At 39.0% G+C, this 20,030-nt stretch overlaps 3 protein-coding genes across 8 annotated transcripts in view; all 3 read left to right on the top strand.

Moving 5' to 3' along the window:
* LOC134851455 (DDB1- and CUL4-associated factor 5-like) overlaps nucleotides 1-20,030 on the top strand; it is a 333,286-nt gene that overhangs the window by 163,137 nt on the left and 150,119 nt on the right. The gene's annotated exons all lie outside the window — the stretch shown is intronic.
* LOC134851453 (uncharacterized) overlaps nucleotides 1-20,030 on the top strand; it is a 326,278-nt gene that overhangs the window by 163,142 nt on the left and 143,106 nt on the right. The window lies entirely within an intron of this gene.
* The window catches only part of LOC134851173 (uncharacterized), a 73,824-nt gene continuing 58,189 nt past the window's right edge, over nucleotides 4,396-20,030 (top strand). The window contains exons 1-2 of one of the 3 annotated variants that reach the window (XM_063867142.1): nucleotides 4,396-4,449; nucleotides 5,353-5,583. In XM_063867142.1, the coding sequence (XP_063723212.1) occupies nucleotides 5,509-5,583 (75 nt within the window). In that variant the 5' untranslated portion in view covers nucleotides 4,396-4,449; nucleotides 5,353-5,508. Of the gene's footprint in view, nucleotides 4,450-4,927; nucleotides 5,057-5,352; nucleotides 5,584-20,030 lie in introns of those variants that run through there. The other 2 variants (XM_063867140.1, XM_063867141.1) reach the window with 2 other exon arrangements.

Raw genomic sequence — 20,030 nt, 5'->3', positions numbered from 1 at the left:
GGTGATGAAATACTGAAATACTTCGGAGTTTTTTTCATGGCGTGAATTAGATTATTTTATGATAAAGATGTTGGCTCTATCCCATTATATCCTCATTATAGCGAACTGAAGCTCCCACCTCCCCCTTTAGTTTGAAAATTTACTCTGCAGAGTCCGAAAAAAATTGATATGGTCCGTGGTCCCAAAAGGGGGGAAACGAAATAATTTAAGAGTAAGAGAGTAAGAGATCATAAGTTAAATGACAAGCGTCAGCAGTAGCGTGTCGATGGGAGGCCGATAGTGATGGGCGTCAAAGATAGGGTGTGGGATATTGCGTGCCGACTGCCCCCCCCCCTTTTTCTTCATTTTTTTGAAAAGTTTTGTTCCAACTTTTGAAGAAAAAGACGGAATAATTGTGCTCGGGGTGTTTTTTTTCTTCAGACAAACTTCGGTTTTTTAACTAGCCAATTTTAACGGAGTTTTTAAATACAATTCGAAAGGTATTGTTATATTGAGCTAGATTTAAAAATCTATTTCACTTGTGATCATCCCTAGTAAATTAAAATGGTTTAAAGATTGCCAATTTGGCCAATTTGAGACAATTAACGCGTGATATATTTCGCGCTATGAACGCATGAGCGGCTATGTAATCTGTATTAGAAATCATTCAGAATTGGCTGAAGCAGGCTATGTGTCATAATTGATACGTTACTTGGAGCAAAATCTAACAATTTGTATTTTATATGCCCGTTTTGACCATCCTACAAAAAAATTTTCGTATTTTAAAATGTCTTATTTTAAGACCTTCAGGAAATATTCGCTATCATATATCTTTCTTTTAGAAAAGTTTTAGATAGCTCTTTTCCAAAGCTCAAAAAAATTCGCCTAAATCACTTTGGATTTGTTTCGGTACAGTATTAACAGATAAAACTCCATTTAGGAAACATTTCATTTTTTTTTCTATTTGAAGCATGTAAAAATGTTCATTATTGACTAAGATTCTACAAAAATCAGCAAGAAACTACACCTGTTAACAAGGTGGATTTTCCGGTGAACTCATGTAGCAAAACGAAATTTTTTGTAACGAGTTTCCGTTATGGTACTCTCCGACAGCGGAGAACTTTGAAGCTTGTTTTAAGAAATTATTTTAGAATAAAAATTTGTAAGAAAAAGTTCCTTCCTGGTAAGATTGTATTGTGTCACTGTTTCTTGTAGATCTAGTTGCCAAATTCATTACTGGATGGGCGCACAATTTACAAAATTTGCACTGGATGGGCGCACAAATTGGAGTGTGTTTGTAGTGGAAACGAAAAACAAAAGTCTTTAATTATGTTAAAAGTTAGTTCGCATCATCAAAAGACCTTAAGAAAATTTAAGAAAATATCAGAGAGAGAGAGAGAGAGCGGTCTTTTTGCGGAATCTGCATACATTTTACAAAATACACAGTTTGGTATCGTAATGTTTTCTAAAGGGGAACTCCTTTGGTACTTTTGCACGAGATTTATTTCGGGTTTGACCAACCCTAACACTTTTTAGCGAGATAACTCAAACCATTCACTATTCAAATTGCAACACATAATTTTCGATATTATCAGCCGAAAAGTTGCAATTTTGCCAAAATTGATTTGCCAAAAACTGTCACTTGAAGAGCAGTCGCAACAATCAGGACTTTTCCCTGATACAAGCAGTTTTGTATTTTTTAGTTTTTTAAGGAGAGAAATTCTATTATTTTTGTTTAAAAAATGTTTTGCACGAAAACAAAAATTGTATTTCATCACAGAACTGGTCAAAATTTATTATGTAAATTAATTATGATACAATAAATCTAAAAACTATAGTACACTTGTGAAATGCAATAAATATACAATTCTGACATTAATTACCTGATTTGCAGTTAGATAAACAGTATTGACTCAAAAAATTTAGTTTAAGTCTGTATTAGGACTGCACGCAAGTTATTTTCCTAATCCCCCAGGTTGACCAATAGTCGCTATCAAAGAATTTTTAATATTTTACAACTTATTACAAAATTAGGCTCTAAGAACGTTACAAGATAGGGACTTTTTCTTATAAGAAAGTTGTTAGACGAGGAATTTTTCTTACAAAAATGTTGTAAGATCCAAACTTCCTAGGCCCAGCAATCTTTGCGATTTTTGTCAAATTTTGAAAAATCTTAGAAAACTTGGCAAGAAATAAAGGTTACAAAGAATCCTTAAGATTTTACAAATAATTTTTATAAAATCTGGGGTTGCGAGCTCTTTAAAAAAAGTTCTAAAGGATGTAAATTTTTATGAATAGATAATTCTGAGCTATTAAATGAAGCATTGCTACTATCATATAAGTAAAAATCATCGGTACAAAAATTAACAAAAATTAAATAATCTTCATAAAAATCAACTAATTTAAAAATCTTGAAGAATCTTGAGTTCTTTCCAAGATTTCAAGAAAATTTCAAATTCGCTTGGTGCAGAGCTATCATACATGTTTCTGGGGACGTCTTCATGGGTTTTGAACAGTCAGAAGTCTTGTAAAACAAAAACAAAATTTTCAAAGATTCTTTGCTATCTTTGATGAATCTTCAAAATGCTTCAATATCTTGGCAAGATATTCAAAATGACTAGACCCAGGGGCGGACTTAGGGGGGAGGAAGGAGGCCTCCCCCCTCTCAGGGGTTCGACCCCTTGCCGACCCAAGGGGTCCCCCTTTGGTACTTTTTAAGAAATCCATTTTTGGTTGGGGGCCCTAAAGTTTTTCTAAAGGCGCCGTTGGCGACAATATATGCTAACTCTGAGGGGGAGCCCGCGCTAAAAAAATTTGCAATTTTTTTTGTCAAAATTTTACAAAAAAAGCCCAAAACTGCTTTTTTGACAAGTTTTTTTTTAATTTGCCTGCTGCGCACAAAATTTGGCCAAAACAGTGTATTTTTTAGTGCTTTAGGAGAGCTCGGAAAATCAATTTGATCGACCTTAAAAAAAGGTCGTCAAATTTTTCGAAAATTTTCGAAAATCAGCCCCTCTCGAGAAAACCCTCCCCTGACTAGACCTGTGATTTCCTACAAAAAGTTTCCAAAATTGATCTTTATCTGCGTTAATGCGGTATAGAAACTCATTAAAAAATTTTTAAAAGCAATTTTTTAGGCTATTTAAAAATGTTCAAGACAATTTTAAATGTTTTAGGCGGAGTGCAGCCTATATTTAGACAACCGCGTATTCATACTCGTCAGTATTTAGACAAATACTGTATGAACCAATCAGAATTGAGAAAAGACATAAATAATCCAAAATAAATAACATTTATTTATTAAATTCTTTCTTGTCTCGATTCTGATTGGTTAAAACAGCATTTGTCTAAATACTGACGAGTCTGAATACGCGGTTGTCTAAATACTGCTGGGTGCCGGACATCAAGCCGAAGGGACTTGAAGCCGAATCGTATAATAAGGGACTACAAGCCGAACATTTTGTCAAAAGGTTATGAAATATGATTAATTTGAAAACTGTTTTGAAGAATTTCTCAATTTCTCATTGCTTAACAAGTTATTGGCTTTTTTATTATTTTTGAGCCTCTAATTGATGTTTAGGATTATTAAAAACCAAAAAAGATGTATATGGGACTTTTCATGCTTATAATTTATGCATTTCAAAATCCGGCTGATCTAACTTTCTGATGACACTCTTAAGTGGTGTATTGTCATGAAGAACGCTTATGATGAACTAAACTTGCCTATTTTTTTTTCGAAATAAACATTTTAATGATAAAAATTTAGCGTTTTTAGGTGCTTGTAATGTTTAAATTTCGACTTGAAGTCCCGTCGGCTTGAAGTCCCATCGGCTTGTTGTCCTAGACCCAATACTGCTATGTGGGTACCGGACATCAAGCCGACGGGACTTCAAGCCGAATTGTAAAATTAGTTCTTATAAATAAACTCGTGAAATTAAAACTAGTTCCTAATAAATAAACTAGTTTCTTATAAACTCGTGAAATATGATTAATTTGAAAAAATTTTTGAAGAATTTCTGAATTTCATGATCTTTCTTCACAAGTTATTGACGTTTTCATAAAATTTAAGCCTCCAAATGATGTTTCGGAAAGTTGAAAAGTAAAACATGGTTGAAGGCATTTTTCATGTTTATAATTTATGCATTTCAAAAACCGGCTGATGTTATTAACGGATGCCAATCACAAGCGGTGCATTGTCATGAATAACGCTTTTAATGGACTAAACTTACCAAAATTTCTGAAAAATAACGTTTTACAGATGATAAAATAGTGTTTTGAGGTGCTTGTAAAGTTTTATTTTCGGCTTGAAGTCCCTTCGGCTTCAAGTCCCGTCGGCTTGTTGTCCTAGACCCAATACTGCTATGTAACCGTTTTAGGCGATCGTTACTTTCTGATTGTCTTAATTTCTTAAGCCCCGTTCAGTTTACACCATTTGCGCATGTTTCTGTTTATATCTAGGACTACTTTATGGTTTGTCTACCTGGTTACGTAGCAGTATATAGACAACCGCGTATTCCTACTCGTCAGTAACAGACAAATAATGTATTAACCAGTCAGAATCGAGACAAGGAAGAAATTAATACATAATAATTATTTATTTCGAAAGTTTTCTTTCTCATCTCGATTCTGATTGGTTAATTCAGTATTTGTCTGTTTACTGACGAGTATGAATCCGCGATTGTCTACATACAGACCGCACTCCGTAGGCGGAGCAATAAGCAGAATGGTCCAAGTGCAGAATGGGTCCTAGAGCAGAAAAACAGAAAATTATTGACTTATATTGGTTTATACGGGCTAATTGATAAAACAATTATTAGAATTGATTTGCTTTGCTATTATTGAGATTTCTGATAATTATTTTTACCGATTAGCCTATAGAAGTTGATAATTTTGTATTTTTCTGCTCTTGGACCCATTCTGCTTTTAGACCATTCTGCTTATTGACTGGCCACCCTTATATCTGTGTATAAACGTGCATTTCTTGATCAAACGTGCATTCTTCTACGACCTGCATTTACATTTCTGAGAAATATTGTAATGCTCTCTTAGTTGCTGTGGCCAGTCATTTAGCATAATGGTCTAAGAGCAGAATAGTTCCACGATCTCAAAAACAGGAGAATATCAACTTTTTTAAGCTAATCGGTAAATTAAGTATTGGAATTGTCTCAATACTACCAAAGAAACTAATATATTGTGCATTATATGAGAGCTTTGATCGAGATTATTTCAAAAAAGGCTTGTTATTCAATTCAGGCAAAATTTTGTCAATTTTTTAGAATTATTGACGTCTCTAATATTTGTTTAATATTAATTAGCCCGTTAAAAAAATCAATCTTTTTCTGTTTTTCTGCTCTTGGACCATTCTGCTCTTAGGCCATTCTGCTTATTGTTCACCTCCCGTAATTGCATTTGAATTCAACAACAAAAAAATAATTCGTCACACATCTATATATTGCTGGTTGGAAAGAGTGAAACTATGGTAATTTAAGCGTCTGAAACGTACAGAACGGAAATTGAATCTGGGAGAAGATGGATTGCAGGATGTGTGGTAAGGCCGAAGCTAAGGCCTGCACTGGCTGCAGAAACGTCTACTACTGCTCCAAGGTACCTCTTATTTCTCGTAAAACATTATTAGGGACCTAATTAACGTCCTCTTCCCACCCCCCTCTCCCCCACCCCTCACCACCCCAAGCCGTTTAGGGAGTTCGAGTTTTCAGCTTAGACTAGAAGACCATCAGATTAGACTAGACAGACCATTTTACACGCACTAGCGCTTTAGCAAATTTAATTTGATTTGAACGCTAGGGTGGACGATGTTAACTTGGTCTTGGAGGGGAAGGATGGGGGGCGGGGTGATTGTAGGATGTAAATTTGATCCAATGCCGTTTTCAGAAGAAGGGTGAAATGGCATGATAGATAATGATCGGCAATAACAGAAAAAGTCAAAAACTCAACCCGAAGTTTCGAAGTTTTCATGGTTGCACTGCAACTGATTTAGCATCTGATAGCCACGGGGCTAGCTCTTAGGTGAAGTCCCATTTAAACAAACGCGTTCATTTGTACCAAAACGAAAAGTCGGTCCCATTTGTATCAAAATTGTTCAACTCAATTTCTGATTGGTCGAATTGTGAGCCAACGAGTTATTACATTCGTTTTCTACTATTCAAACAAAAGAAAACTCAGCAGCAGAATAGTAACTGCCGCAGTCGCGCCAACGTGTAGCGAGCTAGCCAACAGAGGGCAGGACTCTATACGAAAACTAGAGCCAATTGTCAGTGGTCAGGTTAAAGGTCGGTCTCCGACAGCCACTCGGACAACAAGGCAACAAGACTCCAAGCCGAAGGGACTTGAAGCCGAAATTTAAACTTTACAAGCACCTCAAAACGCTATTTTATCATCTGTAAAACGTTGCTTTTCAAAAATTTTGGCAATTTTAGTCCATAATAAGCGTTATTCATGACAATTCACCACTTGTGATTGGCATCCGTTAATAACATCAGCCGGTTTTTGAAATGCATAAATTATAAACATGAAAAAATCCTCCAACCATGTTTTACTTTTCACCTTTCCGAAACATCATTTGGAGGCTTAATTTATATGCAAACGCCTATAACTAGTGAATAAAGATCATGAAATTTGAACTTGGTTACGTGGCTCAATATGCTAAATGCATAATGGTGGCATGTCACGGAGCCGAATACCCGGATAGCCGTAAACTAATTGCGTTCCCGGATAGCCGAAATCTTTTTTGTTCTCGATAGCTAAAAAGTTCGATTCGCTCCACCTCAAAAATTAATCGCTGAAAATGTTAAACTTGTATCATATATAATAAAAAAGTCTTTCCCGTTATAGTCCCTGCCCCCCCCCCCCATCCCAAGTAATTTATCGACCTCAGAATAGAAAAACTAGGATGGGGAAAAATTGCTTTAAGAAATTGAAAGATTCATCGTGCTTTTTTGAATCGGCTAAACTTCAGCTATCCCGAAACGCTCTAAAGATCTTTTTTTTGACAAAACTGCGACGAAGGCAAATATTTGAAAAAGTTTTGGTAAAAAGTCGAGGTTCACTTTTTTGGCGCCTGCTACCTGCGTCCATCTCAACATTTAGTAAATTTTGATTTTATTTTTTAATTTACTGGTAAGCCGAAAAAAAATTTTCCCTGCTAATCAGAAATCGTTTTTTATTAATAAGCCGAAAACAAAATTTTGTTTTAGGATAGCCGAGAAAACACAAATCTGTTTCCGGATAGCCGAAAACAAATATTGCGTTATCAACGTAGTTGCACTTTTTTGCTTTCAAATTCCTTAAAATTGAAGCTATTACGCATAAAAAATGTTTGGAGTCTACTGGATTTTGGTTAGCTAAGTTCCGAAAAAAATAACAAGATAGTTTGATCGTTCGAATAAAAGTGGTCTAAAATTTGTGACAAATTTGCTTTTTTAGACAATTTTTGTTTTGTTGCTATTTTTCTGATTTTATATTGAATCAGAAACATGAAATTTATTGTGCTCACAAAGCGTGACACCGCCGCCGCCATAAAATCAATCTGTTTATATCCTTTTGCAAAATGAATGGAAAAGTATTTGGAATAAATCGTATAATGTTTTAAGTTTTGGAAATAACGAATCTTCTCGTGAAGCACGAATGTACGATCGGCTCTTGTCGTAAAACACGAATGTACGAATAGTTTTCACAAGAAGTAACGAAGTTTAAAAATAACTTCTTAATTGCGCGGAAAAATTGGGTGATATCCCAATAAAGTATAAATTAAAGCTGAAAATTACTGAGATTCATTCCAGCTATTTTCTCTTAAGCAACCCCAACTAAACTCTAACTTTGTCACAACAAGTGAAAACTCGCGGCCTACTAAGTTTTTAACTAGTCAAATTGATTATGAAGCTCACATAGGTTCAAATTGGACTATATTATTTCAAAAGCTATTACGTGCTTAGAACAGCCGAATTGGCCCTTTTTTACAAAAACAATGCGAGCTAGATCGCTCCTCAATCTTGAATTAATTAATTCTTTCACTGGAGAGCCCAGGTTTGGTTGTTTAAAATCTAACTCGGAATCGTTCTATGTTCTTGGAGACCAATGGCAAGATTGAGTGGCTCTATCCTTGTCCGAAGTTTATTCACTTTTACAACTAATTGATATTCAAATCTAACTAATTAGTTGTAAGCTAATTTATTCAAATCGCTTTCTCCTAACGTATAAGGAAAACATTCGATTTATCGATCCAATAACTCTTACAAGACTGTTCCGGTAAACACTCAAACCTTTTCAAACTGGATGTTGATGATGATAAGTCCTGGATTGAATTAACACCCCAAATAACAAGGACGACTGGACCATATCTTTTTAAACCAAAAAAGATAGCTCAGCAAATTAAACACTCATTAGCATCCAGTCAAGGTGCTTTCTTTTATACTTATGCTCACAAGCAAAAATTTTGAAAAATGATATCTGATACTTCAAAAATGAAAGGAATACTGCAAAAATGCCCAATTTTTTTTCTCGGACTCATAGCCCACCAGGCTCCACTCAAACTATATGTTTAGACTATCTCATATCTCCTGATTTTTGATAAAACAAATAGACCCGTATACTCGGGAAAAAACAATTCTATTCAACGAAACGTAGAATAGTCTTCGCCTCATTTCTCTTTGTCAGTTTTTTTATTAGATTGTGTAGTCTTTATATTAAAAGCCTTACACATTCACAAACTGACCGACCGCTCACTACAATTTGGCAAAGTACTGCCACCTCGTATAATATACTTTTCACTTCTATAGTGACCTTGTTTTTTTCAAGATGCACAAAATGAAAAACTAGACGAATATGATCATAAAGTACAGGCACCTCTTTTAGAGAAAACTGACGATATAAACCAGGATTGAATGTATCCTCACATTCAATTAACAAGTTTTGATTGAAGAAATCAAAACTTAGAACATCCCATCAACCCAGTCCAACTATTAATTTACTTGTTCTAGAATATACCGACCGATGCGCTGGCACCAACTGTCGACTCTACTCTAGACGATGACTTGCGAGGTCTTGAGGATCTTCACTCCCTTCTTCCACCCATCAATCCAGTGGACTCCGACTCAACTAGCAACCACTTCCACTGCTACTCCTACGGTCCCTAATACAATACCGGCCTCAAAACGATCCTTCACTCTACCACCACGAACAAAACTTCCACTGCTCCAATAGCTCCTAAATCAAAACCGCCACCCCTGAAGATTTCCCCTTCTAATTTTACATTGCCCCTGGTTCCTTCTAATTCTGGCATTGAGAAACAAACCCAAATAGTTAGACCTTATGAGGTAATAACGGCCAATTCGCCGGTACCAGAATTCACACACTTATTGACAGTTAGGGGACAGCCCTTGCATCCTACTGAACTAAATCGCAAGTTCAGTTCGACAAAAAACGCCACTTTAATTGAATGAAATACCAACCCAGGATTTGATATGGATTTATACTATGCTTTGAAATTGCTTTAAATTGCTAGCTCATCGTCCAATACGGAAACTGTACTACATAACAAATTCCTTCCTTGATAACCAAAAACTGTATGTTCCCGCGAAGCAATTGACTGCAAAAATGCAAATTCTCCAGTTGGATGATTGTACCAAACAAGTCCGGGAACTTTAAAAAACAATACATATTTTAAAGATAAAAAACCACCAACTTATAGCCCGGTTGGAAGGAAAATTGTAAAAATGTTTCCAAAATTATTATTATAGCTATGTAGCATAGCTGTTATGAAATCGTATCGAACGAGTTGTCTCTTCAACAATTTTGATTTTTATTACAAAACAAAAATTACACCCTTTTTGTGAGCCAGTCCTCCCCAATTACGTATACACGACCACCCACCTCAACTAATCATCTTCAAGACAAAAAAACATCTTCAAGACGAACGTCGAAGGAATAATAATTTTGAACTGGAATTCAACTTTTTGAAAAAAAAACGAAAAAATTTTGATGTATTCAAATCTATGATCTGATTTATATGCTTGTGTAAGTTTTATTAGTTTTATAAGTCTATGAATTTTGCATTATGTTCATTAAGCCTGACTCGAAAACACATCTACCAAAACTGCAACATCTTCTACCAATAATTAACCTATTGAACAAAGATCACGGGTTAAATGAAATAGCTTGGCTTGATTAAAAAAACCTCGCTTGATTAGCTGGGCAAATTGGAAAAATGTCTTTAGTTTTTTCTCTTCAAATAAGAGGATGATTATGTGCTAATTTTATATTGAATTTTAAATATAGATTTTATTGTGCTCACAAAGCGTGACGCCGCCGCCACCATAAAATCAATCTGTTTATATCCTTTTGCAAAATGAATGGAAAAGTATTTGGAATAAATCGTATAATGTTTTAAGTTTTGGAAATTACGAATCTTCTCATGAAACACGAATGTACGAACGGCTCTTGTCGTAACACACGAATGAACGAATAGTATTTATAAGAAGTAACGAGGTTAAAAAATAACTTCTTAATTGCTACAAAAAATTGGGAGAATTCCCACTAAAGTATAAATTAAAGCTGAAAATTACTGAGATTTATTCCAGCAATTTTCTCTTAAGCAACCCCAACTAAACTCTAATTTTGTCACAAAAAGTGAAAACTCGCGGCATACTAAGTTTTTAACTAATCAAATTGATTATGAAGCTCATATAGGTACCGAATTGGACTATATTTCTTCAAAAGCTTCTACGTGCTAAGAACAGCCGAATTGGCCCTTTTTTACTAAATCAATGCGAGCTAGAACGCTCCTCAATCTTGAATACATTAATTCTTTCACTGGAGAGCCCAGGTTTGGTTGTTTTAAATCTAGCTCGGAAACGTTCTATGCTCTTCGAGACCAATGGAAAGGTTGACTGGCTCTATCCTTGTCCGAAGTTTTATTCACTTTACAACTAATTGATCAATGGTATAATCGCATTCTCCTAACGTATAAGGAAAACATTCGATATATCGATCCAATAACTCTTACAAGACTGTTCCGAAAAACACTTAAACATTTTCCAACTAGATGTTTGTTGCAGCGCAAATATAAAACAATAGTACAAATGCATATACACTCAAATGTAAGCGAGAGTATAAGTGCATATAAAGTTGAACCAAAATGTAAATGCATATAGGGACAGTAGCCAAACGTATACATGGTGCGTCCCGGCGGGTTCGGCGCCGGTTCGAATCCCGACTAGGTCATTTCCTTTCTAGAACTCAAATATGCACCGAACTTGATGGGATGCTCCGTAACCAGGTTCGACCCCCCCCCCCAAAACCTATTTTAACCGTCTTTTCGCTCTAATTTGGTTGAGCCTTGATTAAGGCTGACCTTTAAAAAGAGCAATTTGTCTCAAGGACAAATACTGGCCATTTTTGCAGCTTGCTTTGAGTTATGCAGTTTTTTGTGGCCGATGTTACCGATAACAATAAAAAAGTTTTGTTATGAAATCTCATTGTTACCGAGTTATTTTGCCGATAAAATGCTCGAATTAGATTGTTTGAAATTCGATATTTTTACAATCCGTGGAGATTGAGCGCACATTTTGGCGCCCCACAAGGGACCAGTTGGTCTATTTTTCACAATTTTGCCCCCTGATCCGGAAATGATTACTGAGGGGAATTGGCAAAATTGACTGCAGTTTATTGTTGACAATTTCAGGGCACGATTTAGGGTAATATTTCGATTGTGCACTCAATAAATCCAACGATAAGGTGTTTTGAGAATCAGGAAAAGAGCTGGCAGCCAAGTCGGACTGTTCTTTATCGTCTAAAGCCGCACTCCTTGCTAACCCAATCTGGCATGACTGTCGGCTGCTATTTGGATCAACGCTTATTTGATCACATTCATTAGAAATATTATCTTGGAATAATTCAATGGCCGCCGATTCTATTTGGAACATGCGGCTGGAAATTGTCTTTGTGTAGTGGTGAAGCTTTTGTTGAGCGGCATCCCGATTGAACCGCGAAGTAAACGAAGTATTATTTGCCACAACCTATCCGGAGTTCCTGGAATTGAGGCCTACATACAGGTGCTGGGCAGCAGCCCTCAATCGTAGGCCTACAAACAGGTATTCTGACTGTCGAGTGCCCTGTCAGTTACGGACTTTTTGTGTAAGTTAGAGTAGTGATTGCCGAACAATTTCTCTGTGACAGACCGAAGGCTTGACAACCCAAAACCGGTGACCGCCCAATCTCCAAAACCGTCAAAAACTGTAAGACTCATCTAGTTTTTGTAAATTTATTGTGCAATAAAATTACATACGGTGTTCTATTGTGTATCCCTACTCAAAGCAAGCTACAAGTGGTAATTTTTTCCAGATACCACAAATTTTTGGGTAATTGTGAACGGATTGAAAATCCAAAAAATTGGATCATAGACAAGAGGTACTGGACTAGTTTTTTGGATTGGTTTACGACTCGAACCTGCTGACCAAAGTTTTCCGAAAAATTTTGGGAAAAAAGTAAAAAAAATTGCCAAAAATTCCTCAAAACGTCCCCATAATTCTGCGAAACTGTGCTGTAACATGACACCAACCTTATAGTAAGTGGTCTGGTAGCGTAATATCAGGCAAATTAAGTTGAATTCTTTCATCCTCAGGTTTACTCCGTGTGCGTTGTTGGAGTTCAACCGACCTACTTAATTTCCCCACCCCATTGGTTCAAGTGAATCTAAGCCGTTTCAGCTCGTCCGATTATTGACTTCGTTGCGCGACACTAATGTTAAGTGTTAAGTGGTCAGGTACTGTGATATTAAGTGAGTTAAGTTGAATTCTTTCATCCTCAGGTTTACTCCGTGTGCGTTGTTGGAGTTCAACCGACCTACTTAATTTCCCCACCCCATTGGTTCAAGTGAATCTAAGCCGTTTCAGCTCGTCCGATTATTGACTTCGTTGCGCGACACTAATGTTAAGTGGCCAGGTACGGTGATATTAAGTGAGTTAAGTTGAATTCTTTCATCCTCAGGTTTACTCCGTGTGCGTTGTTGGAGTTCAACCGACCTACTTAATTTCCCCACCCCATTGGTACTTTAGCGTAACGTAGCCGTCGCATAGGTCTCTTGAGTGTATGGTATTCATTCTAGGAGCTAGTTCTCTAGATCACGCGCTCCGTACACTATCCGCGCCGTCTCAAAAGCGCGTGAAAGAGACTTGTTTCACAAAGCCCGGTTTAAGCTTGGACTTTAACGCCAGGTAAAAGTATTTGTGGATTTACTTGAGTGAAAATACAGTTTTTCTGAGAGTCGTTTATTTCTGAAATTATTAAGCATGGAAGTTAAGTTTCAGAAGAAAATTAAGAAGTTGTTTGAGAAGCGTAGCAATCTCGAAAACGAACTTTATAAATGCCATGAAATAATTTTAGAATACATAGAGAGTCAGAGTCGTTGCTCAAAAATTGATACTTATATTGAAAAATGTAGGAACTATATAGAACAAGCGGTCGAGATAAATACTGAGTTGATTGATATGGCTGCAAAAAGTGCCAATCCCGACGAATTGATACCGGCACAGGATATGTGGCTTCATAAGTTGACTCAAAGCAACGATAAAGTTCTGCAGGAAGCTATCACATATAAAACAAGTTTTGAGGCAGTAACAGAGCCGGACAAAATAGATAGCAGCTCAAAAGTTTCTCATCATTCTGAAAAAAGTGAAAAACCCCGGTCGCATAAAACAGATACCCGCTCTAAGTTGTCGCACCGAAGCAGCCGACATCAGCAATCAGGTTCTCAGAAATCTAGTTATACCGCCGCTCCGTCGAAAACACTTTCTGAGAAAAAACGCGACTTAATGATTTTAAAGAAACAACAAGAGGAACTTGAGAGGCAGGCAAAGGTATCATTAAGACTGAAAGAGCAGCAAAACAAGATGAAACAATATGTTTTAGAACAACAAAGCAGTTTAGAGTTGGAAGAATTGGCTGAAGAACATAGGAAAAAACTGGCAGAAATTGAGTTGAAAGGGCTTGAGTTAGAAGATGAGTTGTCGGAAATCAGCGAGAATGCTGAGGAAAGTGGTTTAACTCGAATCTCTCCACAACTAACAATAGACGAAAAGGATCGTACGCGCCACTGGGTCGAATCTGTCGACCACAATCAGCCTGATGCTGTTGTAGTTCCCAATCAAGAGCAGCACGTTCGTTCAACAGCTCCTGAGGCAACTTATCCTGCATCAACAAATTACTTGGTCTCATCAAGTTTTACAGGAGTGAATAATGGCCAGGCAGCTTCTAGTGATCCGGGATTGTATTACAGTAACCACATTCACGGACAACAACATAATTTGTCGAATTTGGTTCGATCGCAGGTTTCCGTTAACAATCCAGTAGGGTTACAGCAGGTCATGCAACCTGTTTCCAATAATTTGCCTCAGCAAACTTTTTTGTCCACTCATCCGGGGCTAGGCAATCCAAACACAGGTTCAGTAGTCCCGGTAACTTCTGAAAACTATTTTGCTCCGCCATCATCTGCAGAAGTTCCTTCTGGTGTAACACCGTTTGTTCCTGCATCAACAGCAGTTAATCATGTTTCTTTAAGTCATAACACTGCAGGATCAGTAGTAGCTGGCTACCAAGCACCTGTAGCCCCATCACAACAACATATGGGTGTTCCCGTTAGTAGTTATAACTTTTCAAGTGACCACTACAATCCTTATAGTAATTTGTGGAGACCAGCTGTTGCTACCCCTTTAATGTCAACTCAACAGCACTACGTTCCTTCGACAACTGTTTTTTCCGCAGTAACTCCGATTGTTCCTACGAATAATTTTGTTCCTTATACAAGTGGAGGGACTGTGTTCTTTGCGCAGCCTGAGAACTTTTCACAAGCTAATCAACCGCTCGTTCCTGATTGTCACGGTAACTCTTCGAATTACACAGAGCCAACTCCCGGTAATTCACCTGGTGCAGACGTCGAGCGTCCACTTTCGACACGAGAGTTGGTTAATATACTCATGCACAGCCGTTAAGATCATCTCCCTGAGTGGAAGCTGACCCAGTTCGATGGCAACCCACTTAATTGGCATGAGTGGTTTGGGCAATTCACATCGACGGTCGATTCAGCCATACTCAGTGACGATGAAAAGCTTACCTATCTGAAAACGCTCGTAGTGGGTAAAGCAAAATCCGCAATCGCTGAGTATAGCTATAGCGGAGTACTATATAAAGACGCATTAGCAACTCTTCAAAGAAAATTCGGGCAGCCGCATGCTGTAGTAGGGGCTCACCTAGATAAATTGAGTAATTTTCCGCCGCTGAAAATGCATAACTCGGAAAATGTAATTGGATTTTCCTCTGCAATTTCTGGACTTGTTGCCGTATTCAAGTCTCTGTCTTTTAACGACGACCTGAAAAGTGTTAACTTACTGAATCAGGCTGTGAGTAAGCTTCCCCCGAACCTTAAGGAGTCATGGTCGATGCAAACCGTAAGACGCCAATGGCATAGACCAACTCTGCTAGATTTCAATGAATGGCTCAAAGAAAAAGCGGAGGGTCATGAGAGGCTGAAAACGATCAATTCTAAGGGTAAGTCTGAAGAACCAGTTAAACAAAAAGTAGTTACAAAAGTGCTTGCAGGTAACACTAAGGTAAGTTCTAAGGATGAGAAAAGTAGAGAAAAGACAAGGTTTCCTCCATGCTCGCTATGCAAAGGGCAGCATGCACTCTGGAACTGTTCCGTGTTCAAAGAGAAAAACGCAACACAAAGGGCTAAATATGTAGCAGAACAAAAGCTCTGTTTTTCTTGTTTACAAGGCAACCATACCTTCCGAAAGTGCCAAAAGGCAAGAAAATGCCCAAAACAGGACTGTGAGAGCACTCACAATGTGCTTCTTCATGGAGCCGAGAAAGTTTTCCCGCCCAAAGAGGCCGACCGATCACCATCGACTCAAACTAATACAAACACTACTTCTGCAAATAACGCAGCTTGTGTTAAACCTTGTGAGGGAACTGCAAAAGGTATTCTTCCCGTTGCGTTGGTAGATGTGTCCTCTGGTTCGGAAAATTCGAATGCACTAGCACTTTGTGACACCGGTTCCACTCATTCTTGGGTTTCCGCGGCACCCGTTGAACGTCTGAAATTAGTTGGTACGCCCGTAAATGTTACGACCGATGGTTTTAACTCAGCCAAGGTATCTAAAACTCAACGAGTTCACTTGAAAGTTTCCGCAAAGCCCAATGAAAGTGAATTTTCGTTTTCGTTTGTCGCTTTCGTTAAGCACAACATGTATATAGGACCCGATGTTATAAACGTTTCCGAATTGCAGGTCAAATACCCGCAACTAGCCCCGTTAAAGACGACTGCGTATAATTATAAAGAGATTGAGATAGTTATAGGACAGGACTTCTATCATGCGATAAGACCCCTCGAACATGTCTTCGGAGATGAACTTGACTCACCGTGCGCCGTCCGACTTCCGATAGGTTGGGTCATTAGTGGTCCGTCTCCTGATCGTTCGTCCTTAAATTCTTCTTCCTTTAACTGCGTTACGGACGATACTTCTCTGACCGACCAAATCAAAACTTGGTATGAGTTAGAGTCGTATGGTGCATTCAAGCAAGTAGATGCCCGTTCCGCCGCAGACAAGCGTGCTTTGTCGATCCTAAAAACTGAAACCGTTCACGATGGTGAGCGTTACACTGTACCGATGCTGTGGAGTGATAATGATGTTAGCTTGCCTAACAATTATTATTCTTCATTAGCCCAATTAAAGTCGTTAGAGAAAAGATTAGATAAAGATCCGTTACTTCGCGAGAAGTATACCGAAACAATCAGAGAAGATATAAGTAAAGGATATGTCATAACCGTCAACCCGCACGATCCCAGCTCACGAGCCGAACGTGAATGGTATCTTCCACACCATCCGGTTTTGAACCCGAACAAACCCGGCAAGGTGCGCCGTGTGCTCAATGGAGCATCCAAATTTCATGGCACTTCCTTAAATAGATCTCTCTTGGTTGGCCCGGATCTCCTTCAAAATCTTATTTTTGTACTGTTGAGGTTCCGTCAACTCAAGTACGCCGTCTCAGCGGACATAGAAGGTATGTTCTTACAAGTTGGAGTACTTGCGCGAGATCAACCGTCTCTCCGTTTTTTGTGGCGGGAGGACCCCACTTCAAGTGTGGTGGTTCACCAATACACCCGTCATATTTTTGGCGCTCGTGATTCGCCAACTTGTGCGAATTTCGCGCTACAAAAAACTGCTTCTGATAATCAAGCTGAATACCCCGAAGCCGCTTCAGCCGTTGTCCAGAAGTTTTACATGGACGACTATCTTGACTCGTTCGAAAATACCGCTGACGCTCTTAGCCTAAGTAAAGACTTAGTCGCAATGCTCAAATTAGGTGGGTTTAACCTGACAAAGTTTGTTAGCAATGTACCCGAAGTTACAACCGCTCTTAATCCGGACAACCGTGAGTCCAACCCGTCAGTTAAGGATATTTGTAAGAGTCCAGACCAATCGTCGCATGTTCTTGGTCTCAGGTGGGATCATGTAAAAGATACCCTAGTAGTAAGTAGAGGTGTTGATCGACCACTAGATAAAGCAATTACTCAACGCACCGTGTTGAGTTTTGTTTCCTCAGTTTTTGATCCAATAGGACTGGTAGCTCCATATACTGTGAAAGCGCGCCTTTTACTAAAAGACATATGGAGAATCAGTGGTCAAAAGTGGGATGATGATCTCCCAGAGGAAATTAAACAACAATTTCTAGATTGGCACTCAGGACTTCCACTATTAGGTACTCTGACGATACCTCGTAGCTACTTTACCGAACCGTTCGACCGCTGTGAACTTCACACGTTCGGTGATAGTTCGCAGGACGTTTTTTGCGCCGTATCGTTTCTCCGAGCCCGACTTGCTAAATCGCAAAAGACTGAGTTAGCTTTTGTATTTGGGAAAGCCCGTGTAGCGCCTATGAAGATGCTCTCCATTCCCAAGTTAGAGCTTCAGGCTGCTCTGCTTGCGACTCGACTCAAAGAAGAGATTTTGAAAGCGCTTACTTTCAAAGTAAGCAATGTATTCATGTGGACTGATTCTACCACCGTTATCCAGTGGCTTAACTCGTGCAACAAACTTCCTGTGTTTGTTGGAAACCGCACTGGTGAAATCTTGGAGTCCACCACCATTGATCAATGGAATCATGTACTCAGTGGTGATAACCCAGCTGATACCGGCACACGCGGGATTTCTTCGGAAGCCTTCAAGGATAGCAGCTGGGTTAGAGGCCCTAGTATATTGAGGACATGTGATTGGTCATTCAAGCCGAACACTGATGTCATCAAAAAGATCCAATTAAAAGGCCCACTCTGTGACATTGATACATGCCTTGAGACTGCATCTACGTTTGTTGTTGATGCTTCATCTGAGAAAGCGCCGTTGATCCGTCTGTTTAAAAATTGGGATAAATTCAGCTCAATTGTAAAAGTACAAACGTGTTTTAGCGTTTATGCTTCGTGTGCTACCATCGCATAAACACTTCCGTACAAAAATGCTTGAAATAACCGACCCGTCCGAGTTAGATATTGCCGAGCAGAAGCTCATTTATCTCGCTCAGTCCGAATCATTTCCTGCCGAAGTGAAAATACTTCAGTCCGATAAACTGATAACAAAGAAAAGTCGGATTGCTAAATATTCTCCGTTCATCGGCCCAGCTGGCATCCTGCGTTCAACTGGACGTATCAGCCGTCTTGTTGATACCGACTTTGATAGCAAACATCCAATAATACTGGATGGTCGACACCGAGTTGCTCATATGTTGATTAGGCATATGCACTTTCAACATGCACATCAGGGGTTGGATTACATGCGTGCTGTAGTTCAGTTGAAATACATTGTTCTGAAGTTACTTGGGAACATCGAAAATACTTGCATAACATGCCGTAAGCGCAAAGCAAAAACAGTTGTGCCCATTATGTCTGACCTACCGATTGAAAGACTGGGTTACAAGCAGCCTCCCTTCTCCAACACAGGTGTTGATTACTTTGGCCCGTTTCAAGTGCCAATACGCCGCAGTACCGAAAAGAGATGGGGTTTCCTATTTACCTGCCTCACGACTCGAGCAGTTCACATCGAGTTAGTTCCATCTCTCGATACTAGTTCCTGCGTCATGGGCGTAGAGCGATTTATTGCAAGGCGAGGTACCCCCAAAACCATTCTTTCTGACAATGGCACGAATTTTGTTGGTGCTCAAAAGGAGCTCCTATCCTGTGTCCAAAATTGGAACAAAGTCGCCCCGGCCGTTTTCGTCCACAAAGGCATTAAGTGGAAGTTTAACCCGCCCAGTGCCCCTCATCACGGTGGCGCCTGGGAGCGGCTAGTGAGAAGTGTTAAGCGAGTGTTGTACGATATATTAGGCAACAGGAGATTAACTGAGGAAGTTCTAGGAACAACGCTCTGCCTAGTTGAACAATTACTTAACGCAAGACCGATAACAGCCGTTAGTTCCGATCCGCTAGATCTAGAGGCGCTGACCCCGAATCATTTTATCCTTGGTCAACACGCAGCGAGTTTTCCGTCGCTAAGTTTCGAAGAAAACTTCGACCATAAGAAGCGGTTCGCCAGAGCGCAATCATACGCTAACGGAATATGGACACGGTGGATGCGGGAATACGTTCCTTCCCTCAATAGGAGGGCAAAGTGGCAAAACCAGTCAGACGTTAAGTTGAAAGCCGGCGACTTGGTTTGGGTCATAGAGCCTGACACTCCACGTGGACATTATCCACTCGCACGTATTCTAAGACTGCACTATGGCAAGGACGGATGCGCGCGATCCGCCGACATAAAGACCGTTACGAGCGAACTGACCCGCCCGACCGTAAAGCTCGCTCCCGTTCTTCCTTGTTTAGGGGTGGAGGATGTTGCAGCGCAAATATAAAACAATAGTACAAATGCATATACACTCAAATGTAAGCGAGAGTATAAGTGCATATAAAGTTGAACCAAAATGTAAATGCATATAGGGACAGTAGCCAAACGTATACATGGTGCATCCCGGCGGGTTCGGCGCCGGTTCGAATC

Source organism: Symsagittifera roscoffensis, chromosome 7 (genome assembly GCF_963678635.1).
Source record: "Symsagittifera roscoffensis chromosome 7, txSymRosc1.1, whole genome shotgun sequence".
Lineage (NCBI taxonomy): Eukaryota > Metazoa > Xenacoelomorpha > Acoela > Convolutidae > Symsagittifera > Symsagittifera roscoffensis.
Note: the sequence above shows the minus strand (reverse complement) of the source record. Positions and strands in the feature narration are given on the sequence as shown.